This window comes from Xiphophorus couchianus, chromosome 11, assembly GCF_001444195.1.
Source record: "Xiphophorus couchianus chromosome 11, X_couchianus-1.0, whole genome shotgun sequence".
NCBI classification, from domain to species: domain Eukaryota; kingdom Metazoa; phylum Chordata; class Actinopteri; order Cyprinodontiformes; family Poeciliidae; genus Xiphophorus; species Xiphophorus couchianus.
The window spans coordinates 29764618-29790446 of record NC_040238.1 but is presented as its reverse complement, the minus strand read 5'-3'; the positions used below and the strand labels follow the sequence as shown (position 1 = coordinate 29790446).

At 38.3% G+C, this 25829-nt stretch overlaps 1 protein-coding gene across 2 annotated transcripts in view; it reads left to right on the top strand.

The window, feature by feature from the left end:
• Positions 1-24851, top strand: part of rtn4rl1a (reticulon 4 receptor-like 1a) — a 101840-nt gene extending 76989 nt beyond the window's left edge. For both annotated transcript variants that reach the window (XM_028032380.1, XM_028032379.1), the window contains 2 exons: positions 18039-18493; positions 19374-24851. In XM_028032380.1, the coding sequence (XP_027888181.1) occupies positions 18039-18493; positions 19374-20270 (1352 nt within the window). In that variant the 3' untranslated portion in view covers positions 20271-24851. The remainder of the gene's footprint in view (positions 1-18038; positions 18494-19373) is intronic.
• Positions 24852-25829: the final 978 nt, after the last annotated feature.

The following is a 25829-nucleotide window of genomic DNA, read 5'->3' as shown; positions in this document are numbered from 1 at the left end:
GAAATATCTGTCAATGACCATTTGTTGATGGTGTTATAATCTGGCGTGTCCTGGTCATGTCACACAGGTTGTGCCTTAAAATGATAAGGTTTAGTTTAGCATAGGATTGTTTTCAAGACAATACATATTGATGGTATTGGGCTGTTGTTAGCAAAACGTTTTCGAAAAATGACAAATTCAACAGATTTAGCTTCGACATGAGACTTCCCCAACTCATATTAATATTTATGTAATCACACAAGTTTATTATCTGGAAAAATAAAGGTCGTTGTTGGACACAGCCGTATTAATCGCAACACATCACAGAGATATTCCTCGGCTACACAATAAAGCAGAAAAACAGTTTGTAGAGAGTAAGCCTTAACAAACAGAAAAGAAGAACAATGGTAATGCATTCAAAAAAATCTCTGGATGGCTAACAGCCAAAGTTTTACAGTGGTTATATTTGTATTATAAGTTAATTGTTGTAATACAGCCAAAGCCTAATTGTTGGACCATAAATATATTAATTTAGCAATAAGGTAGAAACTAAATAAAGCTTTTCTCTCATTTCCATGTGAAATGCTATGATATTTTTTTATGAATTTGGTTTTAATGATTTATGATCACTCAACCACAGTCAGAACAAATTGCTGTAAGAAAGTTCCAATTCTTTTTAATATTTCATTGTTTCTTTAGTACTAAGAAACAATGAAATAATAACTAACTCTGCACATGGGTTCTGTTTACCTCTTGTAATTATGTGAAGCACAATGATCGAAACCTTGGTGGGGTTGATTTTGGGGATGTGGAATGTGTTTATAGTTATGACTGAAATGGGTTTCTGTGTTTTCACGTGTGTGTGCATGTGTCTGACAGTGTTGAGTGCTTCACATGTGGCCTTGAAGAAGAAAACCAGAGTGTTGATGAAGTTGAGATGAGTGCATGGTGGCCCCTGTGCTGAAAAGATCGGGGACATGCAGGACTCTGGGCACGATTCTCTGTCTTTGGAGAGGGAGAGGAATGAACCCACACTGCCGAAAATAAAACATTTCAATTTCAGTTCAGAATAATCCTTCTGAAGAACCCTCATCCTTCTGTGTTTGAGATGGTAAACATTAATGCAATTTAAGATCTGCAAAAATAAAATATAAATGTGCTAATGTTAAGCCCCACAATGCATGTCTTATCGATGTCATCCAATCACGCACTTAATTATACATATATATTTGTCATATACAGAGACTGACACATGCAGTTGTTGCTATGTGATTAACTGAGCCAATATTTGTATGAAGAAGGATTTCTGTTCATTTTGTGTTCATTTGTTGCTATGGAAGTTGGGTTGTTCTTTTCATTAATTCAGATTATTTTACCTAGCAGGTCGTTATAGATTGTGTATTCATTTAAAATGCATTTAAAGTCTTGACCTCTTCTTCAATATTCTGGTCACAAACTTTGGAGTAAGATGATGAGAGGGATAAGAAAACAGCAGCAAATACATTAATGTTTTTCTATCTGTGCAACACAGAGAAAGAAGGAAAGTTATGTGAGTTCGAACAAATAAGATTGTGACATTACAGCGAAAAGTAATGTCACAATCTTACTTTTGTGACATTACAAAAGCACGAGCTGTTCTCATGCTGTAGTGTACTTTTAACTTTTTATCCACTATCCCAGTCAATGCGGATTTCAAAAGAGGTGCATCAAAGATAATACGTATACCTCAGATAATTAATAGGATGGCTCAGAAAATGTCCTCTATATATTTTACGCTGTGATCCATTAGACATACATGGGAGGATAAGAAACGATGTGACGATTATGTAGTTCTATGAAAATATCCTATGGAAGTCTTCCATGAATAATTTGTCAACATTAATTTATCTCAAGTTATTATTAAATGAATTTTATTGGGGAAGGAACAGCACACTGTTTTTTATGTGTTTATAAAACACAAAAGTTTCACACATTTGTGTTTTTGTATCAAATGTAGTTTGCTTGTTTAATCAAATCTGAACTTTGACAAATGTGTCGCTTGGTTTTGACGATAGACTAAACAGCCTCCTGTTTCTTTATTCCTTCTGGAATTTCAGTTCTGTTTGTTGAGTTCAGTGTGAACTGTCTGCTTTCAAATTACATAAAATGAAGACTCATTAAAGAGTCCAAGCTGGGTTACCACAAAAGAAGTGATACCCAGAGGGAAGAATAGATTCAATTCAGTCTTTTTTGCCACTTAAAACCCCGCTAACGTTGTTTTGTGTCTAAGCACGGTACACTTGAAGAATTATTCTTTGCAGGCTCTATAAAAGGATTTGATTTTAAGTTTTGTTACCCATAAAATGTTTAAACATGAACACTATTTCTTTCCAAACCCCATGTCAGCATTGCTCCATCATGCTACCCTCAAAGTAAAGTGTTATATTTAGTGATTTCATGGGGAAAAGTGAGCATAAAGCTCCCCAGCAGAGATTATGATTGTGTTGCCAGAGTACTTTGAAAGGTTTCTGTAAGTGTTTTGTTATGTTTGGAGATATTCTTCATGCTGTGCCTGAGTCATCGCTGGAATCTATTGCAGCTACTGTGAATTCAAGCTGTAGAGCAACTTTCCTCACTGCAGGAGCAGGTAACAAAGTCTTCAGTCACTTTTTTAATCTTACAGATGGTGAGCGCTTTGAAACTTGGGCACAATCAAGAAGATAAAAAAAGAGAAACAAATAGGCCTAAACTTTATGTATGGAGCAAAAGATCAGACACTTAAAGGTTTGTAGAAGCTCCACAGCAGTCAGAAACCCCGACTTAATCGAGAGCTCGACCAACAACTCTTGAATTAGCCAGAAGCCAACACAATTTTCTCTGGTCATTAGTTTTTATTTTACTGATTGAAACAAAGTGTTAACCCCCTTTTGTTCTCCCAATTTGTCTTCCTTTATTGAAAGATCTCTGTCGTTTCACCCGTTTCACCCACAAGCAACGTTCAAACGTATCAACAAGAAATGGAAAGCAGAACTTGCAGTACCGTTTTCACAACTCTTGAATTTTTTTAGGCTTTCTTAAACTTCAGTTTCCTTTTTGGGGAGTTTATGTAACAGACCAAACACCTCCCCCCCCTCCAACTAATTATTGGCTTTCAGTGGTCTATAAATAAACAAAGGATTAAGTGCATTTGTTTTTATCTCCCTTCACTCTGATTCATAAAATCCTCGCCTAATTTGCAAATTTGCAAAAAGATAATTATTTTGAACCACCTGCACTGACAGAGTTTTAAATGAAGAGAACCACATCTCAAGTAAGAGAATTTTTCAACACCATAGGTATTAGCTGCGTACTTCACAAAGAAATGAAAGAGTTGGAAGAAAGTGCTGTGGTCTTGTGAAAACAAATAAATTTTGACTTTAAGGATTGTGTGTTAGTCCTGATGTGTGACAGCATAGTTCAACAATCTGGACTTTCAATGTGTTGTTCACAGATACTCTCCATTCAATCTGACTGACCTTGAAATATTTAACAAAACATAATAGAGAAAAATCAAAAAATTATACAAAATATTCAATTGATGGATGAAGTTAAATAAGAAAATGATGTATAATTTTCTTCCACTTCAGAGTTATAAAGTACTTTGAGTTGGAACATAAAATACCATCAAAATACATTATAATTTGTGGAAAATGTAAAGAAGTTCAATAGGTATGATTACTTTAGCAAGTATTTCTAGCAGAGCTCATATTATACTAATGATTTTGTAAAAGTGTCACATTAGAAACAAGCTGTCAGCGGAGATTTTGATTGAAAGTGTTGATCCAGACATTTCATTCTAGCTCAGTACACTGCTTTGGTAGTTGTGCTCCCAAGTCAATCATTTTGTTGCTTTAGGTCTCAGATTTGTCAGCTGCTGGATAATGTGATTTGGAACGTAACTGATTGCATCAACAGCTGCCAGTTCTGTAGTTGTTAAATAAACGCTCCATTGAGGGGCTGTTTAATTGGAGACCCGAAGCTGATATCTCGCAGTGGTTTTGTCCAACTGTGCTGAGACGTGGCCAGCTTCTGTCTGTGTCTGGCTCTGTCAAATCCAAGCGTCCAGTGCAAGCCTGTTAGTCTGGTGACAGATGATACCTGAAACATGTCACTACGGTGAAATGTACACATTTCAAATTCACATTCTGTATTAGCAACCCTTCATCTCTTTTCTTAAATGGGAAGCCAGCTGGTTTACAGATGTAATTTCCGTGCATGACAAAACATTTCCTGCTCCGAGAGTCTCCAAAACAAATACAGTGCAAACAAGGTGGTGCACGCAGTCACTATGAGAGAGGTCTGTAATAATAATTCCTGATATACTTTTAACAAGCTTTGTAATAGAGACAGATGGGAAACTAAACAAACAAGAGGAAGGAGAGTAGAGAAAGGGTGATTCATATCTGTAGTGTTGAGCGGATTGAAGGGAATGAGATATCTTCCTAGTGCTGGGAGACAAACAGCTATTAAGAGGAGAAGCAGTTCGCCCCCTTGCTGCACTTTCTCTTCCTCTTTTCACTGGGTTTTGGGAGGAGCTCATTTCTCATAGCTTTCCACAGAGGACATCTGCCAAAAAGCATTTCAGATCCAGTGATGGCCTGACATGGAGGGCGACCCGCGCCTTCCTACCCCTAAGCTACACCACTTGCACGTGTAGATAAAAGCACATTCAGTAAGTCTTAAAACTTTTATACACACAATATTTCTGCACACACAAATTCCCGCTGCCAGATCGGCATCAATCAGCAATGAAATTTCTCCTTTCATTCCTAGACTGGTGTGGGTAATCTGTGTCAGTGTGTGCATGTGGGCCTTCACTTCTCCTACGAGTGTGTGTGTTAACAGGCAGCCATGATAGGTGGAGTGCAGGTTGTCTGCTAATCACTGGGATGATGCTTTGATGCCAAGGTATTTTGCTTCAAAAGTCAAACTTTTCACTGAAATTCCATCATTACTGATATGTAAGTTTATACAATGCACGAATCACATGATAAGAAAGATTAGAACAAAATGCACAATGACACAAATATGTAATGTATGTACGTTTCCATGGATTTAAGAAGACTTACATGATGTTACCACAATGAGGGTTTGAGAAAAGAGCTCATATTCTAATGTCTTTCAAAATCAATATTTGTAGTAGTTTATTTTAAAGCCTTCTGCTATTTTTAAGTGTTGATTTCTGAAGAGTTTAGATTTGACTTGGCCAGAATGGGGATTGAACCTATGACCTTGGCAATATTAAACATAAATATTTAATATCAGATTATTGAATATGGTGTAAGGAATGTAAGATGTTCATTGCTAAATCCAGACACTGTCCCAACATCATAAGAATTGACTATTCAAATTTGGCATCAATACATCCATTTCTACACATCTTCTCTCCATTGATAAAATTTCAACAAAATCTTGAGAGCTTTAGAAATCAATCCCCTAATGATTAACTCAGAAAAAATATTGATAAAATATGACTGTTTGGAAGGAAAACCTAAACAAAAATATCAAGAAATGATTTGCAGTAGTTTTATGCTTTTGGAAAAGTGAATGCATTGTGTAGCTAGTTTAGGCTTTCACAATAAAAGTTCAAAAGATTTAACCCCCCAGCGGTCTTAAGAGCTGGGGTCATTTAGGCCCCATACGTTTTTTACTCTGCCCGCAGTCCGGCGTGGTTACACTCACCCTGTGTGCGCTTTTACAAAGCTTTTTTTTATGGGGGGTTTCAGAAACTGACCATCAGACAGTGGTGAAGCAGAAGGGAATAAAAATGTCACAATTGTCCCTAATTCAAAGTCATGAGGTATCTAGAATGTCTATCTCAACCCTAAACGACAATATGTCTTTATGAAAAGAACATGTACTCAAGAAAAGTTTAAGCCAATGATTTAGACCACAAGTTCTTTAAGGGAACAGGTTAAAAATTGGACATTTTGTCAAAACACTGTGCCCCAATATTAGTTGTGATCAGCACCATTATGAAAAAGCTTCAGATATTTCCAACAGTAAATATCACTACATTCTCAACATAAGGTGACCTAAGATGAATCTCAACATTTGTGCACAACACCCACGTAGATGTGGCTTATCATTGAAGGAAATATGAGAAGATGGGGCTCGTTAGAGTCCACCCTACCAAAACCAATTGGCAGCGTGATGCAGTAAGTCCTGAACTGGAACTGTTAAGGGAAAAGTCAGGTTGGAAGAAAAAGCAGGTCTGATACTGAGATTGACTGAGAGTGAGGCAGAGCAAGCTAGAAAGATGTGTGGATGTAGACCAATGCTCCCAAAGAATCTGAATACCATAGCAACTTTATTTATGAAGCACTTTATACACCGACAGGACCAAAGTGTTATACACAATCATAAAATACAATGCGATTATAAAATAGAAAAGATTGAAATGTAAAATACAGACACAATAAAACAAAGTGAAAACCTCTCAGATTGTGCCAAAAGCCAAAGAAAAAAGATGGGTCTTAAGAAGAGACTTACAAAAGGCCTGTCTTATGCCCAAAGGAAGATCATCCCATAGCTTGGGAGCTGCCACAGAAAAAGTCCGGGCCCCTCTGAGCTGCACTTTGTCTTTAGCACCTTCAGAAGCAGCTGATCAGCTGACCTGAGGGAACGGGACGGTGTGTACGAATGTAACAGCTCAGGGAGGGGCAAGCCCATTAAGAGCTTTAAAAACAAATAAAAGGATTTTAAAATGAATCCTAAAATGTACTGGTAACCAGTGTAAGGAAGCTAAAATAGGGGAAATATGGTCAAATTGTCGTGTACCAGTTAAAAGACGTGCAGCAGCATTTTGTACCCTCTGAAGCTGGGAAATGTATAAATCACTGACTCCTATGTAAAGTGCATTACAGTAATCTAGCCGTGTGGTCACAAATGCATGGATCACTGTTTCAAAGTGCTGTCTGGAGAAAATAGGTTTTACTTTGGCTATTTGTCTTAAGTGGAAAAAGCTGGATAACAAGCTAATTTTTAACTCATTTGCAAGTTCACCCAAGTCAGCATGTTTTTTCACAATTACAGAGCAGGTTGTCATTGGCTTCCTGCCTGTGTAAATATCCATTTTAGCACCATTACAAGCTGTTGCCACACCTTCTCATAATATAAAGATGTCTTTGCTTTCTATGCACAAGTCACCTTGCTGGTCCATATTTCCTCTAAGATGCAGCAAGACAGCGACTTGTGCTGCTGCCAGCTTACATTTTGCCACTAATAGGTCAAATTTAAATTGAGAAAGCTGTGACCTGCATCATTTGATTACACATCTGGTGTGTGTGTTTGTGTGCGTCTGAAGGAGAGAGAGAGAGAGAGAGAGATGAGGCGTGGGCGAAGTTTTTCTGTGTATAATTAGAACCTGATTAGTGTTGAGATAAGTTTAGCCTTTCAAATGACCCAATTACCGCATGTAAATAGGGTAGAGGTTATTTTGGCATTTGCTCTCATCTTTTCTGTCTCAGTCAAATTTACACATGGCCATACACACACATGCGCCATACATACACAGCAACATATGCAGCCATACTGGTCAGAGTTGTGTGTGTGTGGGCGTGTGTGTGTGTTTTAATGGGCCACTGTGTTAAATTTTGAAGGGATGTCAGAATGGCAGGCTGCTGGGACCAAGGGAGAACCCAGCAGAGAATCAGACCACTGAGGCTGTCACACAGTCGTAAATGGACCACACATGTCCAGTTATTAAAGGATACCTTAAAACATGGCTGTCTAGCAGGTCTTTCTGAATTTGTCAAACAAACGAGGAGCCAGAAAAGGTTCTTCATGATAATGAACATATTTATTTCACTTCTCCTTTTACCACTGAAGAGAGAAAGGTAACATTTTTGTGCTGTAGATTGCCAGATAAAAGGACCTGCTATTAAATAGAAGTATGAAAAACTTATGTCATGTACTGGATTTGAGGTTATATTCAAAAGAAGGAGGTTCCGATATGTTCATTTGTTTTATTAGGAATAAAAAAGTTGTCCACAGTAGAGGTTTGGTTGGTTGTTAAGGATTTAACAGAGGAGAAACATTAAAAAGAGAGATAGCGATCAATGGAAAATCACAGACAGCAGCTGTAAGACAACAAAATATTATTTGGTGCTCATAATTAATATAATTTTGATTCTTTGCATCAGTTAACGGCTCTGGTAAGGAAACAAACTGTTCACTACCTGTACAACTGCAAATAAAAATATTTCCTTTTACTTAAAAGCCGTCTGTCAATTTGGGCTGCAGACTAGAGCTGAATTGCTTTGAAAACACATTTTAAAAGAGGATATTATGTGAATGCTTGGGATATCCTGACAGGACACCATTCCTAGATAATACAGTTTGGTCCTTGCACAGGACACTAAAGGCTACGAAGGCAAAAAGGGTAAACTTGTGAAACAATACTGTGTTGTGTCTCCCAAGTATTCTATCTTTTAAAACAACAAAAAACATATGTATATTCCTTGATATTAGTGTTAAAGCATCCTTTAAAAATGCTAGTCCATATTGAGACAATGCATCAGGTGGTTGTGCACAATAGGACTCCAATTTGGTGACTGGGGAGGCCATTAGAGTAGAGTAGTCTTCCAACATTGTCATGAAGTAACCAGTTTGAGATGATTTGATGGTTTGTGGGATGGTGTCTTAGCTTGCTGGAGTTGTTAGAAGATGAGCACACAGTGTTAAAGACCAAAATATATCAACACAGTCAGTAACAGTTCTTAGAAAGGCTGTGGTGTTTAGATCGATGCTCAGTTGGTACTGAAGGCGTCCAAATGCCTCATTTCCACTGAGCAGTAAGGCACAGGTTGGTGCAGTGGGTTTATTCCCGCCTGCCCAGTGAGAGTCCAACTGAGAAATGTTCTTCTGAATACAATGGACCACAAAATAAACTACTATGCTGTCTTGCTCAGTGGAAATAAGGCAAGTATGCCAAAAAAAACCCCCCCACACTATTACACCACCACTAGCAGCCTCAGTTTTAAATTCCAAATTAAAATGCACAATAATTATTATATAATGAAACTTCTGCCCTGAACAGTTTTGATGATATGCTTCATAGAGTTGAAATTTGAGCCTGTCACAACTGCTTTGCTTTTACACAAGTCCAACATTTTCACTTCAGCTTTTGTTGGACTTCGTTCAGCTGCCTGTCAAAATCGCAGTGATGCACATTTCAGCAAGTATTCCTGTCAGCTGGCTGTTGACTTTTTTTCATTTTGATACAGCTAAGCTGGTTCAAATTGTCTAATTATATTTCCCCTTTTAAAACTATTGGCCCTAAATTCAAATGAGACAACTAACTGGGTGGTATTGTCAGAAATCTGGCCATTATAAACTTATCAAGATCCTATTTGATAAGGCAAACTCTGCTAAATTATGAGAATGCTGCTAAAGCAAATAATAATGATGATAGAAAGGTTTGTTTATAATTCTCATCACACAAATGACTTTTTAATCTATTAATTGTGTAATAATTCTATTATTCTGTCTCAATTTGTTTTCCAAAGGAGCCAGCGATGACATACGTAATAACCGATTCACAGCTTAACATTTCATCTTGATTAAAGTGTGACTGATGTTAATCGAGCATCTAAATATACACATTTGCGATACAGTAGATGTGAAGAAAGATCCTCAAGATAAGTGGGTCGCAATCTGGTTCTCAGGGCTCACTTGTCTTTGTTCCAGCACACTTGATTCAGATAATTATATCACCTTCTCATCATCATCAAATGCTGTAAAATACATTTAATTGCTTGTTCATTTAAGACACAGGTGTCAAACTCCAGTCCTCGAGGGCCGCTGTCCTACAGCTTTTAGATGTGCCACAGGTACAAAACACTGGAATGAAATGGCTTAATTACCTCCTCCTTGTGTAGATCAGTTCTCCAGAGCCTTGCTAATGACCTAATTATTCTATTCAGGTGTGGTGCAGCAGAGGCACATCTAAAAGTTGGAGGACACCGGCCCTTGAGGACTGGAGTTTGACACCCCTGATTTAAGATGTGTGTGTCACAGCTGCAAAATTTCTAAAAATTGCAGCAGGTCCTGTGGACTAGGATTTAACAAAATCAAATTTTTGCCAATTTAAATTTTTCCATTTATTATAATTCCTTCTTCTCATAACATGATCAAGTTTAATGACTAATCATGTTGTACTGTGAGGATTTACAAAAATAGGCAAACTGACACCTGTCATTTATTTCTAGCATGTGCAATATACACAACAAAAGTGAAAAACTGAGAAGGCTGCTTTATAATTTCTTTAATCTCAGTCCTTCATAATATTGACTTCGGAAATCACTTTATAAAAAGAAATCTTAGTGGATGAAAGGTACAAATACAGCAGAATAAATGCGCTAGCATTGGCAGGACAAAAAGTAAAACCCAAAGTGTGTGATGTCCCACATCACAACTTTACCTTCTAAGTTGCTGTAAAACAATCTAACAGAACCAAAAATGAAGACAAATTTGTTGTTTTATCTTCTCTGTAAAGAGGTTTCTTCTTTCATGAGGCTTGAATGCTTTTGTCTGGGGTCACAGGAGGAGGACTTTCAACAAAAGTAGATATGAACAACACCAAACAGTAATTTGTCGGCCCCAACAAATCAGCGATGCAGAGCTGATTTGGTATTGGTATTGACTTGATTTGTCTCCAGTATGAAGATGGATGTAAAGGTTATGTACTGTGGTACATGAGAAGGGAGGATTATTTGCTGCAGACATTTTTCAGCTGTGTCGTCGAAGCAGTGGCACCATTTAAATCTCTCATTAACTTTGCTAGAGATTTATTATCATTTGAATGAGCAACGCTAAATGATCTTAGGGATTATACTAAGCTAAATCAACCACTAACAAGAGGGAGTAGCATCTATATTGAGCATCTGAACTATAACTGCACTTCTCTCTTCTTGCATCCCAGCATATTCCATATTCATTTTTTACATCTTCTTTTTACTTATGTTTTGCTGCATTTTTTTCTTAATCATCCCACCACTGCTGCTAATTAGTGTTGATTGTCTATATCTGCTTGTGGGTGTACTAGCCTGCAGCTTGGATCTGTGGAAACCTAAAGAACACACATTTTGTTTCCATTAAATGCTTTTTTCCCTTCCTTCTGTGACAGTGCAGCTTTGCAATGACTGAGAGCTTTGCAGGTGTTTATCTGAATCACCCTGCAGAAGGTCACAGTATTAGATGCCAATTCATCGGAAGTCACAGTTGTGTTGTTCACCAAGCAGACAGACATTCACACACCTACCTATATAATGGTCTCTGCTTCACAGTACATCCCTGTCATCCTTGTCTTCTTTTTTTAGCTACAGTCTCACTCGATCTGCTCTTTTTCCCTCCCACACCGCTGCATTGTGCCTCTCTCCTCCTGCCTATGCTTTCATGTTGTAAGAGTTCCTCATTCCCTTTGAGCCTTATATTGCCTGTTCCCACTCTCTCCGGCTCCTTTCCCTTTACTTCTCCTTCCTTCTCTTACTTTCTCCTTGTGTTTACCAGAGTGAGTGGCAGGTGTCTCCTGCAGATGCCAAACTGTTCGTGGAAGGCGGTTGTGTCGACGGCCTGACAACCAGCGTGTGTGTTTGTGCTGCTTTGCCCCCCTCCCTATACTCTTCACTGTGTGTGTGTTTGTCTGAGCACATTAATGACTGGTGTGGAAGAATGAGAGTAAGTGAAAGAATGGGATCTTGTAATTGAACCCTAGCTGTGCTTGATGAAGCTTTCAGCAAACATCTTGCCAGGAAAGCTGAGATGAAAATTTAGACAAAAATGCTGAGGGGAATGGACGCTAGGATTAGAGCGAGTTAGACACATATACTATGGAAAAGAGAAAAAGACGTCATGTTTTCCTTTATTGTAAGAGGACTATGCTGAAATTTGACAAAACAGTTTTTTCTGTTCCCCTTATGCTGTGAGATTGTTTACATTTTGTCATATTACCAAAACCTGCAATACTGGGATTATATTTATCAACACAAAGTAGTGCATACTTGTGAAGTAAAGAGGGAAATGCATGTGTTTCTCAACTATCTTGTAAATAAAAACCTGAACAGTGTAGCATGTGTATTTTTTCAGTCCCATCTAACCCCTAAACAAAATCCAGTGCCACTAATTGTCCGAGAATAAATTCAAAAGTTTAAAGCATGGTTTAAAAAAGCAGTTGTAAGACTGTGGTATAACTGCATATTGCCTAAGACATAGACATGTACATGTAGGACAGTATTACTTTGGACAAATGTTTCTCCCATGTCATATACTGTATGTGCACTACTTTGTGTTAGTCTGTCACATAAAATCAATGACAATGACATAAGTGGAATTTTTGTGGTTGCAATACGACAAAATCCAAAAACAAAAACTTTTGCAATTGTGTCTGTTTTTGTGTTATTTTGATAACTCCAAACTGCTTTCAAATTTCATGCATAAAATTTCAAGTTCTTCCAGAAGGTGTAAACAAGAGTGTCATCGACTCTCCTTGTAACAAGACATGGAGTGTGAAAAATTTGCATTTTTGGAAAAAAGGCTTTTAATATAAGAACATGCCTTTTACAAATGAAACAATAATATGAAGGCTTAATGTTTTTAAAGAATATATTAAATTACTGTAGGATTGGCATAACATTAGAAATTCTGACCTTTTTATAACCAAATCTAAAGTTAACATGGCTGCTTATACAGTAATGTCAGAGATCTGCTTTATTTTTTCATCCCTTATGTTTTCAATGTTGTAGTTGCATCTGTGACAACTTAATTGAGAAAATGGTGTCAATGACACACTGTAAGGTCTGCAAAGACAAAAAAAAAGGTTTCTGAGCAGGATTGTTAACAGCTTTTGATCCAATCCAACTCCTTAGAGATGAGGTGGAGAGTTGCTCGAAAGTCCAATGAGAACATCCAACACGAGTGTCCGACCCCACTAATGCAAATCCTTGCAGCCAGGCTCATACTTCTTATGAAAAGCTTTCCAAGAATAGGGAAATCCGTTATAGCAGCAGATTATTTTCTCCCCTCCAAGTATTTTTCTGAGCATTTTAAGCTTTAATAACAGACAGCTGAGAGAACACAGTAACTGAATATGAGAAAGATGAAGCATAGCAGCAAGCTGGAGCTATTTCCTTCCTTTAGTGCCTCCCACACCTGTTTCAAGGAAACCAACTTGCAAATGATTCACAGCAAATATAAAACAATAATGTTGAATCACATAAAGCTTTTGATACAGGACTTGCTTCTGAAAATATTTTAGTTTTAAGTGATTTTCAAAATGAGCTGTCAAATGAGCATTCTTTTCTAAAACATACACTCAGATCAGAAAGTGAATCTAAAACCAAGTCATTTGGAAAATGTGCTGTTAAAACAAATGATCAAAGCTCATAATTGAGATGTTTCTCATGTTGGAGTAGCATCAGCCTAACGATTTCAGGTGCAATTAATAGTGCATCTTCAGGGTGGAAATGAAGAAAATATAAAAGTAAACAAAAATATTCAATTTATTTACAAAAGAGTTAATGTCTTCTGGGATTTTTACTGCTTGTCAAACCTCATGTGTAAAGGTAATTATTCTAGGTTGATTTTTAAATTGATATTCAGCAAACTGAGGAAAATGAAGAGCATATTGAAGCATAGTAAAAGTAAACATTAACTGCAGGAGTCTTATTGAATTGGTATGGTCTTCTCCTTTCTGATGACTGAAATTGATTTTAGATGCAATTAGGGTGCCACTAGCTGTGCAGAAAGAACACGGGAGAGAGGTTGAAAGTTATTACATTTCCATCCATAACTACCAGCTCACACATTTTGCAAGCAACAGCTGTTTTCTTGTTGTCCAGTTGGAAATTATTTATGTAAATTATGTTATTGGTTATTTAAACCAATAACATGATCTAAGGGACTGTTTCTGAATCATCATCCTCAGGGCCCACTGTTATTCGTGTTTCAGATGTGGCACTGCTCCAGCACATCTGATTTAAATGGTTGCATTACATCCTCAGCATGCTATCAAGTCCTGCAGAAGCCTGATAATCACTCACTTATTTAAGTAAGTCACGTGGCAGCTAAGGACACATGAGTCCTACAGATCAGGATAGAGAACCAATGAAGTGAGTCAAGGATGTCATGCAACTTCTTAATGTGTCCCACATCCAATACACTTGTAATAAACGATTGATTATTTTCTCATGGACTACAGAGTCCATCTAGTTAGTTTAGCTATTTATTATTTAAACATAGTTATTTATCTCAGGTGTGTTGGGAGGGAGAGACACATCTATAAGTTGCAAGATCCCAGCCCCAAAGGACTGACGTTTCACACCTGTGATTAATTTACTCTAATGGTTCTTAGTAACTTCTATTTGGATTCAACCCAAGTCTCTTCTGCTTTTATCAACTCTAATGTTAGTAATTTTGTCACATGACTACTCCACATTTCTGTTTTCTATTTTTAACCACCTTCACATCCATTGCAGACTTCCTACAGCAATTACATTTTCTGCAAGAGAAATTATTAATGAACAAATGTTTTAACAACAACATGTTGGCACTGTTCTCGATACCAGAGCCATATTCTATGAAACAGCGTCCATGACAAATATCGCAATCTCCCTTTTTCATGTTTAAACATCTGCAGTTAATTTACAAGAAGAGATGAACATCAGTCAGCAGATATTTCCTCAGATGGCACACAATAACTTTGTAATGTCAGATGAAGAAAGCAGAGAAATGTTCGATATGGAAAGAATGAGTGGGACAAAGTGGAAGTCAGATAGAAATGATGAAGAGAAAATTAAACCAAAAAAATGCATAACTGCAGGGATCAACAAACAGCAGTGAGGGACTGAAACCAATTGGAAATGCAAACTTATATTTAGAGTTCTTATAATAAGCATGTGCCAAGCAGATTTCCACTGGAGACAATTTATTTAATAATTATAATAGATACAGTGGAGAAACTGTCATCTTAGATTCAGTTTGTAAAATCAGATGACGGATGAAAAAAATGGGACAAGACTAATATAGAACGCATTCGAGAAGGGGTTTAGATTACATTTCTTACAATATATGAGTCCTTTATATAAAGCTTTTTCCATGAGAAACTGAAAGACATATGTACACAATCTATGGTTCGTAGCCTTCTGCACACAGTTCTGATACAAACAGCAGTTTTACACCTAATTAGTAGACACAGCAGGAGAGATGGAGCAGAGGATGAAGATAAAGCGGGAGAGTAAGACAACTGTTTTGGATAAAGCAGTCGTAGATGCAAAACAAACAGGCACACAGGACTGATCCGCCTAAACAAAAGAAGAGAGAGCAGAGCGATTAAATCCTGACAGCCTGCAGGGATGAATACCTGCTATATATTTATTTTTCATTGAAAGCAAATGATCACCTAGACTAATAAATATAGGTGTGTGAAACCGATAAAAGAACAGAGTAGAAGTAGATGATATGAGACGTAAATGGTGTTTCATTGATTATGTTCATTATAGTTCTATTAACTGCCTATCGGTCCGTTTTTAAGCTTTCTATTAGTCTATGACGACAAAAGCGTCATATTTGTCTTCTGATGTGTCCTCGAGGCATTTGTTTGATTTTCATGATGTACAACAATGCACAAGGCATGGCTAAGCTGCGCATCTGTGCAGAAACCATTAAGGCTAAATGATTTCTACAGGTTTTGGAGGAAGTTGTTCTACAAACCAGATGGCATCTTTTGTCTTCCATGTGAGATTGTGGTAAAGTACATCTGTAGCTATCACAACAGCAGTGTGGTTGTACTTCAGCAGCAAGAACACAAAACATATTTTACTTTCTCACGCATGAGGTGGTGATCCAGATCCTTGATGAATTTTACTTGGTAAGCAGCTATTAGACCTCTGTAGCCACTTCTGTGGTGAGATTAACAACTTCTGGTAATTTCACATTATAAGATGATTAACGAGCTATTTGAGTTTCATTGACTGGCCCACATGAACAACCAGCATGGTTTTTGTGCTAATCTCATGACAAAATGCACTAGGAAGTAGGTTTTTTTGACTTTCGATAAAGATAGATAAGGAGGACCGGTTTATCCCCACTCATTCAAACATTTTCTAACTCTGGTTAGCATTTAGACTTCTTATGAACACAAAACAAACAACAAATTGTGACTTTTTTAAGTTTTAGCTGAGATGTTTAAGGAATATTTAGACATAAAAAAGAATAATCCACTCTGGTGAGGCATTTTTTGAGTTAGGGCAATAAAAAAGTTGGTTACCCTGGAGACTAAATGAAGGCTAATGAACATTTGCTCATCACTGACTTGTTGCTGCTGGTTGAAAAACAAACCATCTGAAGATGAGAGACCATTTTGATTCACTGTAATTTTTTTATATTTATATATAAACATTGTTTGTTTATTTTATGTTTGTGTATATATAATATTTTGTTTTATGTAAACTTGAAACTGAAATATTCAGCAGATAGACAGCTGAAACTGATAAATGCTGTGCTGAAGGTTTCAAAACATTTTAGTTGTTGGAATTATTTATTGTTGACTCTAAATAATCCATTAATATTCCAGAATAAGCATGTCCAAACTCATAAATAATTAAGTAGTTGTTGTTCGACCACTCAAATAATAAATATTCATTAATTCATGCAATATAAAAGTGTTGAAAATATGTTGGCAAAAAGACATGGTAAAACAATAAGATTATGTCAAGACTGCAACTGTTGTTGTTTTTCTATTAACTTCTTCTGAGTAGTTAACAGAACTACTCAGAAGTAGTTCTGAGTACTACTTCTCACAAGTAGTGCATATGTGCAAATGCATATGTTGCATTTGTCATATGTTGACAAATGCAACATATGACAAATGCATATGTTGCATTTGTCATATGTTGCATTTGACAAATGCAACATATGCCTCGTCACAGACATACTGACAAACATTGCTACATACACATTATGTTACCAGGTCACGCATTTGTGGGATTACACTCTGGAGTCCTCTCCTGACATTTGAGAACATGTTGTTCTTTAATACTGCACCACTGTGGCATCTGTCAATCACATCTGCTGATTAGTATCACATGATCTCCTTTACTACCCTAAGAGGATGCTCATTGATATAATGCAATGGCAACTAATCTGAGTGCTATTAGAAAGACCAAACATGTATATGTTCTAGCTGTTAAAAGGATCTGTGCTATGGTTTCAAATGAAATAGGGTGGACAACATATGCCCCCACGGAGCTGGACGAATGATGTTCAGGTTGGATTTTTATCTCTGGCTCAATCCAGATCTTACTCCCAGATCAGTGTCTCTCCAATCTATGCTCTTTCCACCCACTTTTTTTTTTCTTCTCTCGCTCTCTATTTCCAGCTCTAAGAAACATCAAACACTGAAATGATCCAAGGCAGGCAAAAAAATCAAATAAATATAAAAATAAATGAGTGAGATGAGGGGAATCTGATAGCAGAAAAGTAATACCCACTTCAGAGGCCTGCTGCGGATCATTTCTACCCCCCCAAGCCTTCCCAGACCCCCTCCTTTCTTTGCCCTCCCTCCTCGTTTCTTCTTGGTTTCCCCTTATTGTGGGAACACATTACAGGTGTGCTGCGTGTTCACTTGTAAGCAGGGGAAACATCGATTTTCTGTCAGTTGTGGAGGATAACCAAAGGATATAATGCTGTGCATGTTAGGCAGCCGGGTATGCAGCGCTGTCATGACTTTTCCAGGGAATGTGAACATAGAGATGTACGCACCACACAATAAAATTGAAAGTCTGGAGCATATTTATGTTTTTCAAGGAATGCCTTGTATTTCTTTAGGATTTTATTTTTGGAAAGGTAGGCAAACCCATTGAGAATTGTTTAAATTTTGAGTGAAAATCATGTCAGTAGTATATCTTTCCTCTGCATTGTACAGTGTCCATTGAAATCCTTGCAAACCAACATTATCAAGTGTTTCATTCAAGATGCGCCTGATAATAGAATCTCTGCTGTCTGAATTTCATTAACTCTCCTCTATTTCCCTTTTGTTCACTCAGGTTATGGCGGGGTGGAGTTGCTGCTGGTGCTGTGGGGCCTGGATCTCTCTATGCCCTGCCCCCGCCACTGCATCTGCTACACTTCACCTAGCACCGTTTCCTGTCAGGCTCACAACTTCCATGAAGTGCCCGAGGGTATCCCCGCTCAGAGTGAGCGTGTCTTCTTGCAGAACAACAAGATCCAGCGGCTGCTCCGCGGCCACTTTTCGCCCACCACCACCATGCTGTGGCTTTACTCAAACAACCTCTCCTACATACAGCCATCCACGTTTCACGGCTTTGACCGGCTGGAGGAGCTCGACCTGGGGGATAACCGGCACCTGAAGGCCGTCGCCTCGGACACCTTTATGGGTCTGGGTTGGCTACACGCGCTGCATCTGTACCATTGTGGCCTCATCAGTCTGCCTCCAGGGATCTTTGCTGGTTTACATAATCTTCAGTATCTCTACCTACAGGTGCTTGGATAACTGCCAATTTTCAATCTCTACGGCTAAATGTTACATCTGCATTCCTTATACTGTAGTGTATTATGGACCTACTGCTAGAAATTTGACACTAATGAAATGCTAACAGCAGATAAGTTAATTTACTCAGACGTTTGACCATGCAAAGCAGCACCAGGAAGAAACAAGATAATCAAATACACAAATCATTGCATAATGTCCAAGATATTATGTTTTCTATTGTGTTACATTATCCTAACTACTTTTTTATGTATTTTCCAAATTTTTATGAAAATATCCATCTTTCTGTTTTAAAAATATAATTTTATCACCAACATTGTTTAGTAAAGGAAACTGCATTTTAACCTATCAAGCACCAAGCAAATAAGATTAAAGTCACAGGCTCATATGTACATGTTTACACTTTTATGCAATTGGTCATGAAATCTAAAAAAGTCAAACCAGTTTATTTGACATGACCCTATTTTTACTGATTCCTCAAACTGAAACAAGCGCATAAAGACAAGCAGCAAATTGTTTTAGTAACCTCCAACACAACACAGGATATTTTCTAGCCTCTTTGAGCTGCAGAGATTACCAGTAATCCTGTAAACCTGCAGAGTTCATCTTTTCCCTGGAATTTATGGAGTACATGTTTGTGAATGTAATCTGCATTACAAAACAAGCATTTATGTTGTGGCCTAATCTAAAAATATTATATTTATTATAACATGTGAGGTCAACAGACTGCTGAAAATAAATCTTATTTCAAAGCTTATTCCAATAAAGAATATTACTCATTACTGGAAATAACATAAAGGCTATTAAATGAAGAATTAACTATAACTAATTTCAGATCCCGTTTTGTCTTTCTTCCTTTCTTATTTTCCAGGATAACCAATTAGAGTTCTTAGAGGATGATTTATTCATCGACCTCCTGAACCTAAGTCATCTCTTCCTGCATGGGAATCGGCTTTGGAGTCTTCGCCAGAACACTTTCCGAGGATTGGGCGTCTTGGACCGGCTCCTTCTGCACCAGAACCGAATCCAGTGGGTTGATCGGCAGGCTTTCCATGACCTTCGGCGTCTCACCATGCTCTACCTGTTCAATAACTCCATCACTGAGCTATCCAGTGGCACCCTGATGCAGCTGCCGGCCTTGGAGTACCTGCGTCTAAATGACAATCCCTGGGAATGTGACTGCAAGGCGTTATCCCTCTGGGACTGGCTGCAAAGGTTTAGGGGCTCCACATCCACTCTGATCTGCGTTTCACCGCCGGAGTTGGCAGGAAAGGATATGAAGAAGGTGAAGAAGGAAGAGCTACCCAGCTGCTTGTCGAACGAGGGTCACAGAAGAGGTAACTCTGGAGGGGAGATGGAGCATGGAGACTCTTTAAATCATCTAAACCGCCACAGAATCCATCACAACCATCATCAGCGGCCGTACATGCCGCATGGGGACCAGTACAGCTTGCCTTCACCCTCACCCCTGCCGCGTCCACCGAAGGGAAGCCGCAAAAACTGTACCCGCCGGGGCCGCAAGGGAAAAGGGGGGCTCAATGAGGTACAGGTACTTCAGGAGGGGGATGAGAAGGACTACTCTCCAGATGGAGGTAAATACGATATGTCTGCATCCTCAAGAAGGAGAAACAAGTGCATCCCCAGAACTTCTGTTGGTCCACCAAGTGGAGTCCAGAGAGCTAATAACACTGGATCCCATGCAGCAGCATTTATTCCCTGTTTGTCATCAGCTCTGTTTCTGTCAATCTATTTTGTGATCCTACGCTGAAACAGAACCCAGACACTTTCGTGCTAAGGATGCAACCTTATTATTAATTCTCCTAAAAAAACATCCTATCCTGGCTATTTAAGGAGACATGTGGACAACCAAGTGTGTTGTTGATACTGTTTGGGAACATTGTGAAGTATTCCTGCGATAAAAATGCAGGGATTCTTATGTGTCAAAAGATGGAAGTCAGGGAGCGCAACTCAGCCCACTGTTTTGATGATGTCAGCATAGAAACAACAGGGAAACTTCTGTCTCTTTGGCATCAGTCACTTCATCAAATTTATGTGCTCATGAAAACTGTACAGCCTCATGAAATAATGAGCCAATTATTCATTCAAATTACAGTGAGAGCACACAGTAAGTATCAAAACAGTTAACCCTCTTGACTCAGTAGTGCTCTCACAGCACACCCTTGATCTGTCACTCACACTAGGACAAAGACAGTCATTTAAAGCTGTCTCTTTGCTCACTCAACAGCACCTTACGATCAAGAAACAAAGTACCGCAGACACTGGTGGCAGGAAAATGAGTCATTGTGAAGAGTTTCAACGGTAATAGCTGTAATTACTATCAATCCGCCAGCAAATTGGCTCTGCACCCACGTCTCACAGCAGTTTTAATGCACATCTGTACACTTTGGCATCTAAATAATACAGCTGAAATTGTCACACAACAATATAACTGTCAGTTCGTCAATGCAGTCCAGTTGAAAGCTATCATTTGTCCTCAACTTTGCATACCAACCTAAAAGCCAGTCCAAGCCAACAAATCATTTTGAAAGCCAACTGGTCTCATTCAGCATCCTAGAGTGAGTGAATATTTCTGAGAAACGGTTGTGTAACTGTGGGTGTAAAGTGGAAAAGGAAAATAAATACTCTAAAGCTGTGTGGATACGACAAAGCTAGATAAAAAGAGTGCCTAATGGGAGCCAGTTATCCTACGAACAACATCTGGAGGCGAGAGACATTTTCATTCACTCTCCAACTTCTCTTGGTTGAGCACCTCTCTGCAGGCTAAGAAAAACCAGGGGATTTAGTCTCAGTCATAAAACTTCTGATTCACTGAAAGTGATGTGCGCTTCCCTCTGTAATGCAATGGAGGTCCGTGTATCATTCAAAAGCACCATTCAGTCCAAACAGTCACAAGAAACAGATTCTGTGTCAGAGGTTTGATCAGCCTCTGTTGAGTAAAAAGTAAGGTCAGAGTGTGTGAAGAATGAACGAGCTTGTGGACTACTCTTCTCTGATTTGTTGACTTGCTGATCTTCAAGCCTGTTTGAAGAGTTGGATTTTATCGCTGCTAGATCTGAAGAGAGAAAATCCCTATGACATGTGGAGGCAATGTGCTCTTCTCCAAGAATTACCCATGAAAAAAAGAACAGTGGGATACAGCATACTCTTTGATAACAGTGCATTTCAACACTGGTCTTACCCCAGAAAATAAAAAAAGACCAACCACCTTCACAGCTCACCGCAAACTTCAAACCCGGGACTCTGATTTGGTTTTTCTCTAGACATCCTGTTTTTCTGTGCAGCTCACCTAATGTCTCCACCACTCAATTGAAATAGGTGGAAACTGATAAAACAAATCATTTCATAATTTTCTACAGCAAAACAAAGCATTGTTGTCTTTTTTTTTAACTAGCTGCTCCTCATAAGTAGAGATGCACCAAGAAATTGACACGTGACAGGAAGTGGACAATTTTCAGCTTGGATACCCCCAGTAGGCTACCAGCCATTTGGAAACTCAAATTTGGTTATTGCACTGGTTGCACTCCAAAGATCACTCAAAAGTTAGTTTAAAAATAAGACAAGAACAAAAAATAAGAAAAAGCACAAAGATCGAAGAAGCAACACTTTTTCTTTAAACACGTCTGTAATTATTTCTTTTGAAAGAGGGAGAGCTTGATTTTCAGCTGATAACAGAAAGTCTGAACAGAGTCCAGAAAAATTGCTTCATTTCATCCTTTTGAATATTCTACCCTGGTCTGTGATCTTGGCTGCCTTTTGGAAATCTCAGTTAAAGGGACAGTTTGGATTGCTTAAATTATCAGTAACAGCTGTCTTTCCTGTTGTAGACAGATGTCTTATCACCCAAGGTGAATAAATTTGAAAAGTGAGTCAAATTCACCATTTGTTGTAATTTATTTTCTGAGGTTAAAAACAATTCAAACAAGAAATGAGCGAGAGAAACCTGTCAGCAACTATATTTTCACATTACACTGTTGTTGATGATAGTGAACTGGAAAGAAGTACTTTCTCATTGACCCCTTGGTTTATGTTGCCCAGCAGTCAATAGGTAAGAGGTGGAGTCCATTGACTACTGGAGTAGAAACCCCTCAAGTGAGCCAGAGGTAGTAAGTGGGTATTGAAGATGTATAGACTGCAACCCATTATCAGTGCTTCTTCACTGGTTTGTGCTCTATGCATAAAGGAGAAGATGAAAAGGAAGAACATTACTGCAGTTTTTCTGTCCTTTTGTTCCTGAGAGATAATTTATCCACACCAGGAAAACAGCAAGTCTCTTTTCACTGTACATCTGTAAAAAATAAAATCTGGCTTTTAAAGATACCTTTGTGCTCATGATCCGAGTACCATTAAAGAAACATGAGCTGACAGTAGCATTGACTAAATTTTGGTCTAATATAAATTAGTGATCCATTCTTTGTGTTTCATAAACATGTGGAGTCGTCCACTTTTCTACTGACTCCCTTTGACACCGGTGTGCTATGCAGGGAATAACTATCTCTGTAAGGTAGTTCACATTCTCTTGCACAGAGATTTTAGTTTTTTCAGGGTAGTCATACTAATTGGTAATATCAGATGCTAAACACAGTTTAAAATGTGAACTCCATTATTATTTTGTTACTTTGGCCCTGAAGTGCAAACCACTTCAACAAATCACTACACACAATTACAAATTGAAAAACACAACAACCTATGCAAAAAACATGACATTAACTAAGCACAATTATAAATTAAGAAAACACAACAACATTAACAAAAGAGAAGATGAAAGTCTCAGTGGGAAAACTAAGACATTCCTGATTGGTTGATATCACTTTTAACTTTAGAACCGGGAATTATTCTAGCATTCACTCTCTTTGTTTAGATTAGCAGACAGAGAGTCACAGTGCTACGTATGTATTGCCCAAAATGCTAAATTCACTTTCCTCCCCCAAAGCTTCGTAGTTTGTCCCAACTCAAAATATTCTTGGATAGCGGCAGCTACGTAGACATGAAAACAAGCCTCCTGAGTATTCATATCCATGGGCAGCTATGTTATTCTTCTTTTTTTTTATAATGGCGGATCACAAACGCCTTCAAGGTGCATACTGTACTCTACTCTCTACTCTACTCTACTGTAAATGAGTGTGTAGCAGCATTATCAAACATCCATTAAATTCAGTTTTTTCCGGTATTTTGTATCATGACGATAAATCTGTAATGTTTTCAGTAGCTATATTTGCGTCATTGGTAACATTCATATTTTCAACAAATGTGCTAAAACCAGAATAATTTCCAGTTCTAAAGTCAAAAGAGGAATCGCCCAATCAGAGATGTCTTAGGTTTCCCACTGCATATCACAGGACCTATTTCTTCTGTTTTGTTAATGTTGTTATATATTTTTTAATTTGTAGTTGTATTTTTCAATTTGTGTCCTCTGGAGAAAGGTACCAGGTACCTCCTAGTTTCTCTGACCCCACAAGGGAATACACAAGGGAAAATTCTGACTGGTGCATCTCTACAAACAATAATTAAGCAAAAAATAAAACAATTATGACAGGTCATTTTTAAAAAAAAAAGCACAAAAATTGTGATCCGGTTTACAGACTACCCCAAAACAAACAGGTTCGTATTGGACTCCAGAGGCAGGGGTCATATTTGTACCCCTGCTTGTGTGTGTTTCCCGCTGAGCCCCACCTTTTCGTGTCTATCTATCTCGATGTCGGGAACATTGGGCAGCCTGTCACTATTGTGTCACTGTCCTGGCAAATAGGATTATAAGTCCCTATACCAGTGAACTTTGTTTGTGCTGCTGTAAACCAAGAGGTGATGTAAATTGTGTCCGTTTATTCCTGTGAGAATGACTTTTGTAATAAAACAAAAATGAGAAAAAAAGAGAGAAGTGGAGAAGCGAGACTGTTGTGTCTCACTTGTTCCCATGAAAAATGTACAGGGAGCTGAAGGCTGGAACTTTGTTATTTTTTTAATATTCTTATAATTGTTTTTTTTTTTCTTTTTTGGGGGGAGGGGGGAGGGGGCTTTCAGTATTTTTGATTTGCTGAATAACTCAAGATAAACAGCACACTGCAGTGTCCTATGTGCTTCCCCTTATTTTTTTCCTTACTTTCTATTCGTCATCCTCTTTCTCCATCTTTCCTCCTAGTTTCTCTTTCCCTCCTCATCTTCCTGTGCCGCCATTCTCTCTTTTCAATAAGCACACACAGACACACACACGCATATCTGTGTATTATTTTTCGCTCTTCCTTTGTGGAGCCCAAATGTTTTCTATGTGGTAATCAAACAATGCCAGACTGAAGCTGTTTATAAATAACATTAAACAGATAGTGTCCTCAAACGGCTGAGGTGGTCTCTGTTTGTTTGCCTCCTTTTGTTCGGGCAAGCGTGTGCATCTGTCCGAGCGTGTGGTTAATAGACATGCCTCTAAATGAGCCCTGAGGCTGCACGATAAGGCAATGGAAAGAAAGAAAATCATCAAAAACTAAAAGGCAATAAAAAAACCCATAATTGAATATGTGCATTCATCTGCTGCAGAGGAGGAAAAATACATCCACATTTAATAAAGATAGATGTTGCCCCCCTCATGTCCTACTTTTGGCCACACACTTAGCAGCCTCATATGAAATATGCATCAAAGCAACTGTCAGGACACACACACTCACATAATACACACGCCTGTCGAGGTGTGTCAGCTGTGACGATTAAAGGGCGGTGTCTCATGTCAGGTCAAGGTAAGGTCACATAAGGCACTGGGATGTGATTGTTTTCTCATGCTTTATATTCATGTGTTTGTCCACCATGTAGGCCCGCCTGTCGCAGCACATCCAGCCTGACAGCCGGTCGGACTGCAGAGTGGAAGTGGTCCGCCTCTGAGAAAGTATCACTGCTCCATTTGTAAAACAAAGCTGACAATGGGGAGAGAAGGAGAATGAGTGAGGACATAAAGACAGAGGGGTGCAGTTATCTGTGGAAGAAGTGTGTGAAGTAGTTATCAGTGCCAAACAGACCAGCAGCAGCTGGGGGAGAGGAAGCGAACCTAGCAGGGCAGTGCTTCGTGAGTGTCTGGGTGAGTCTCTGACCAGAACAAGGTGTGCAACTTACACACTTATAAAAATAAATAAGCATAAAAATAAATCATAATCAGCTTTAACATTTTTAAAGCACGCAGGTAATTTTATAAATAGACTTTTCCAAAAAAAAAGATAAAAAAGATGATGTAACATACTGTATGCCAGTGTCCCGTATGCAAGTTTGACTCACATTAATGTTTACAGCAGCTCTTTACTAAAGGCATAAAAAGTATTTGCCCCCCTTG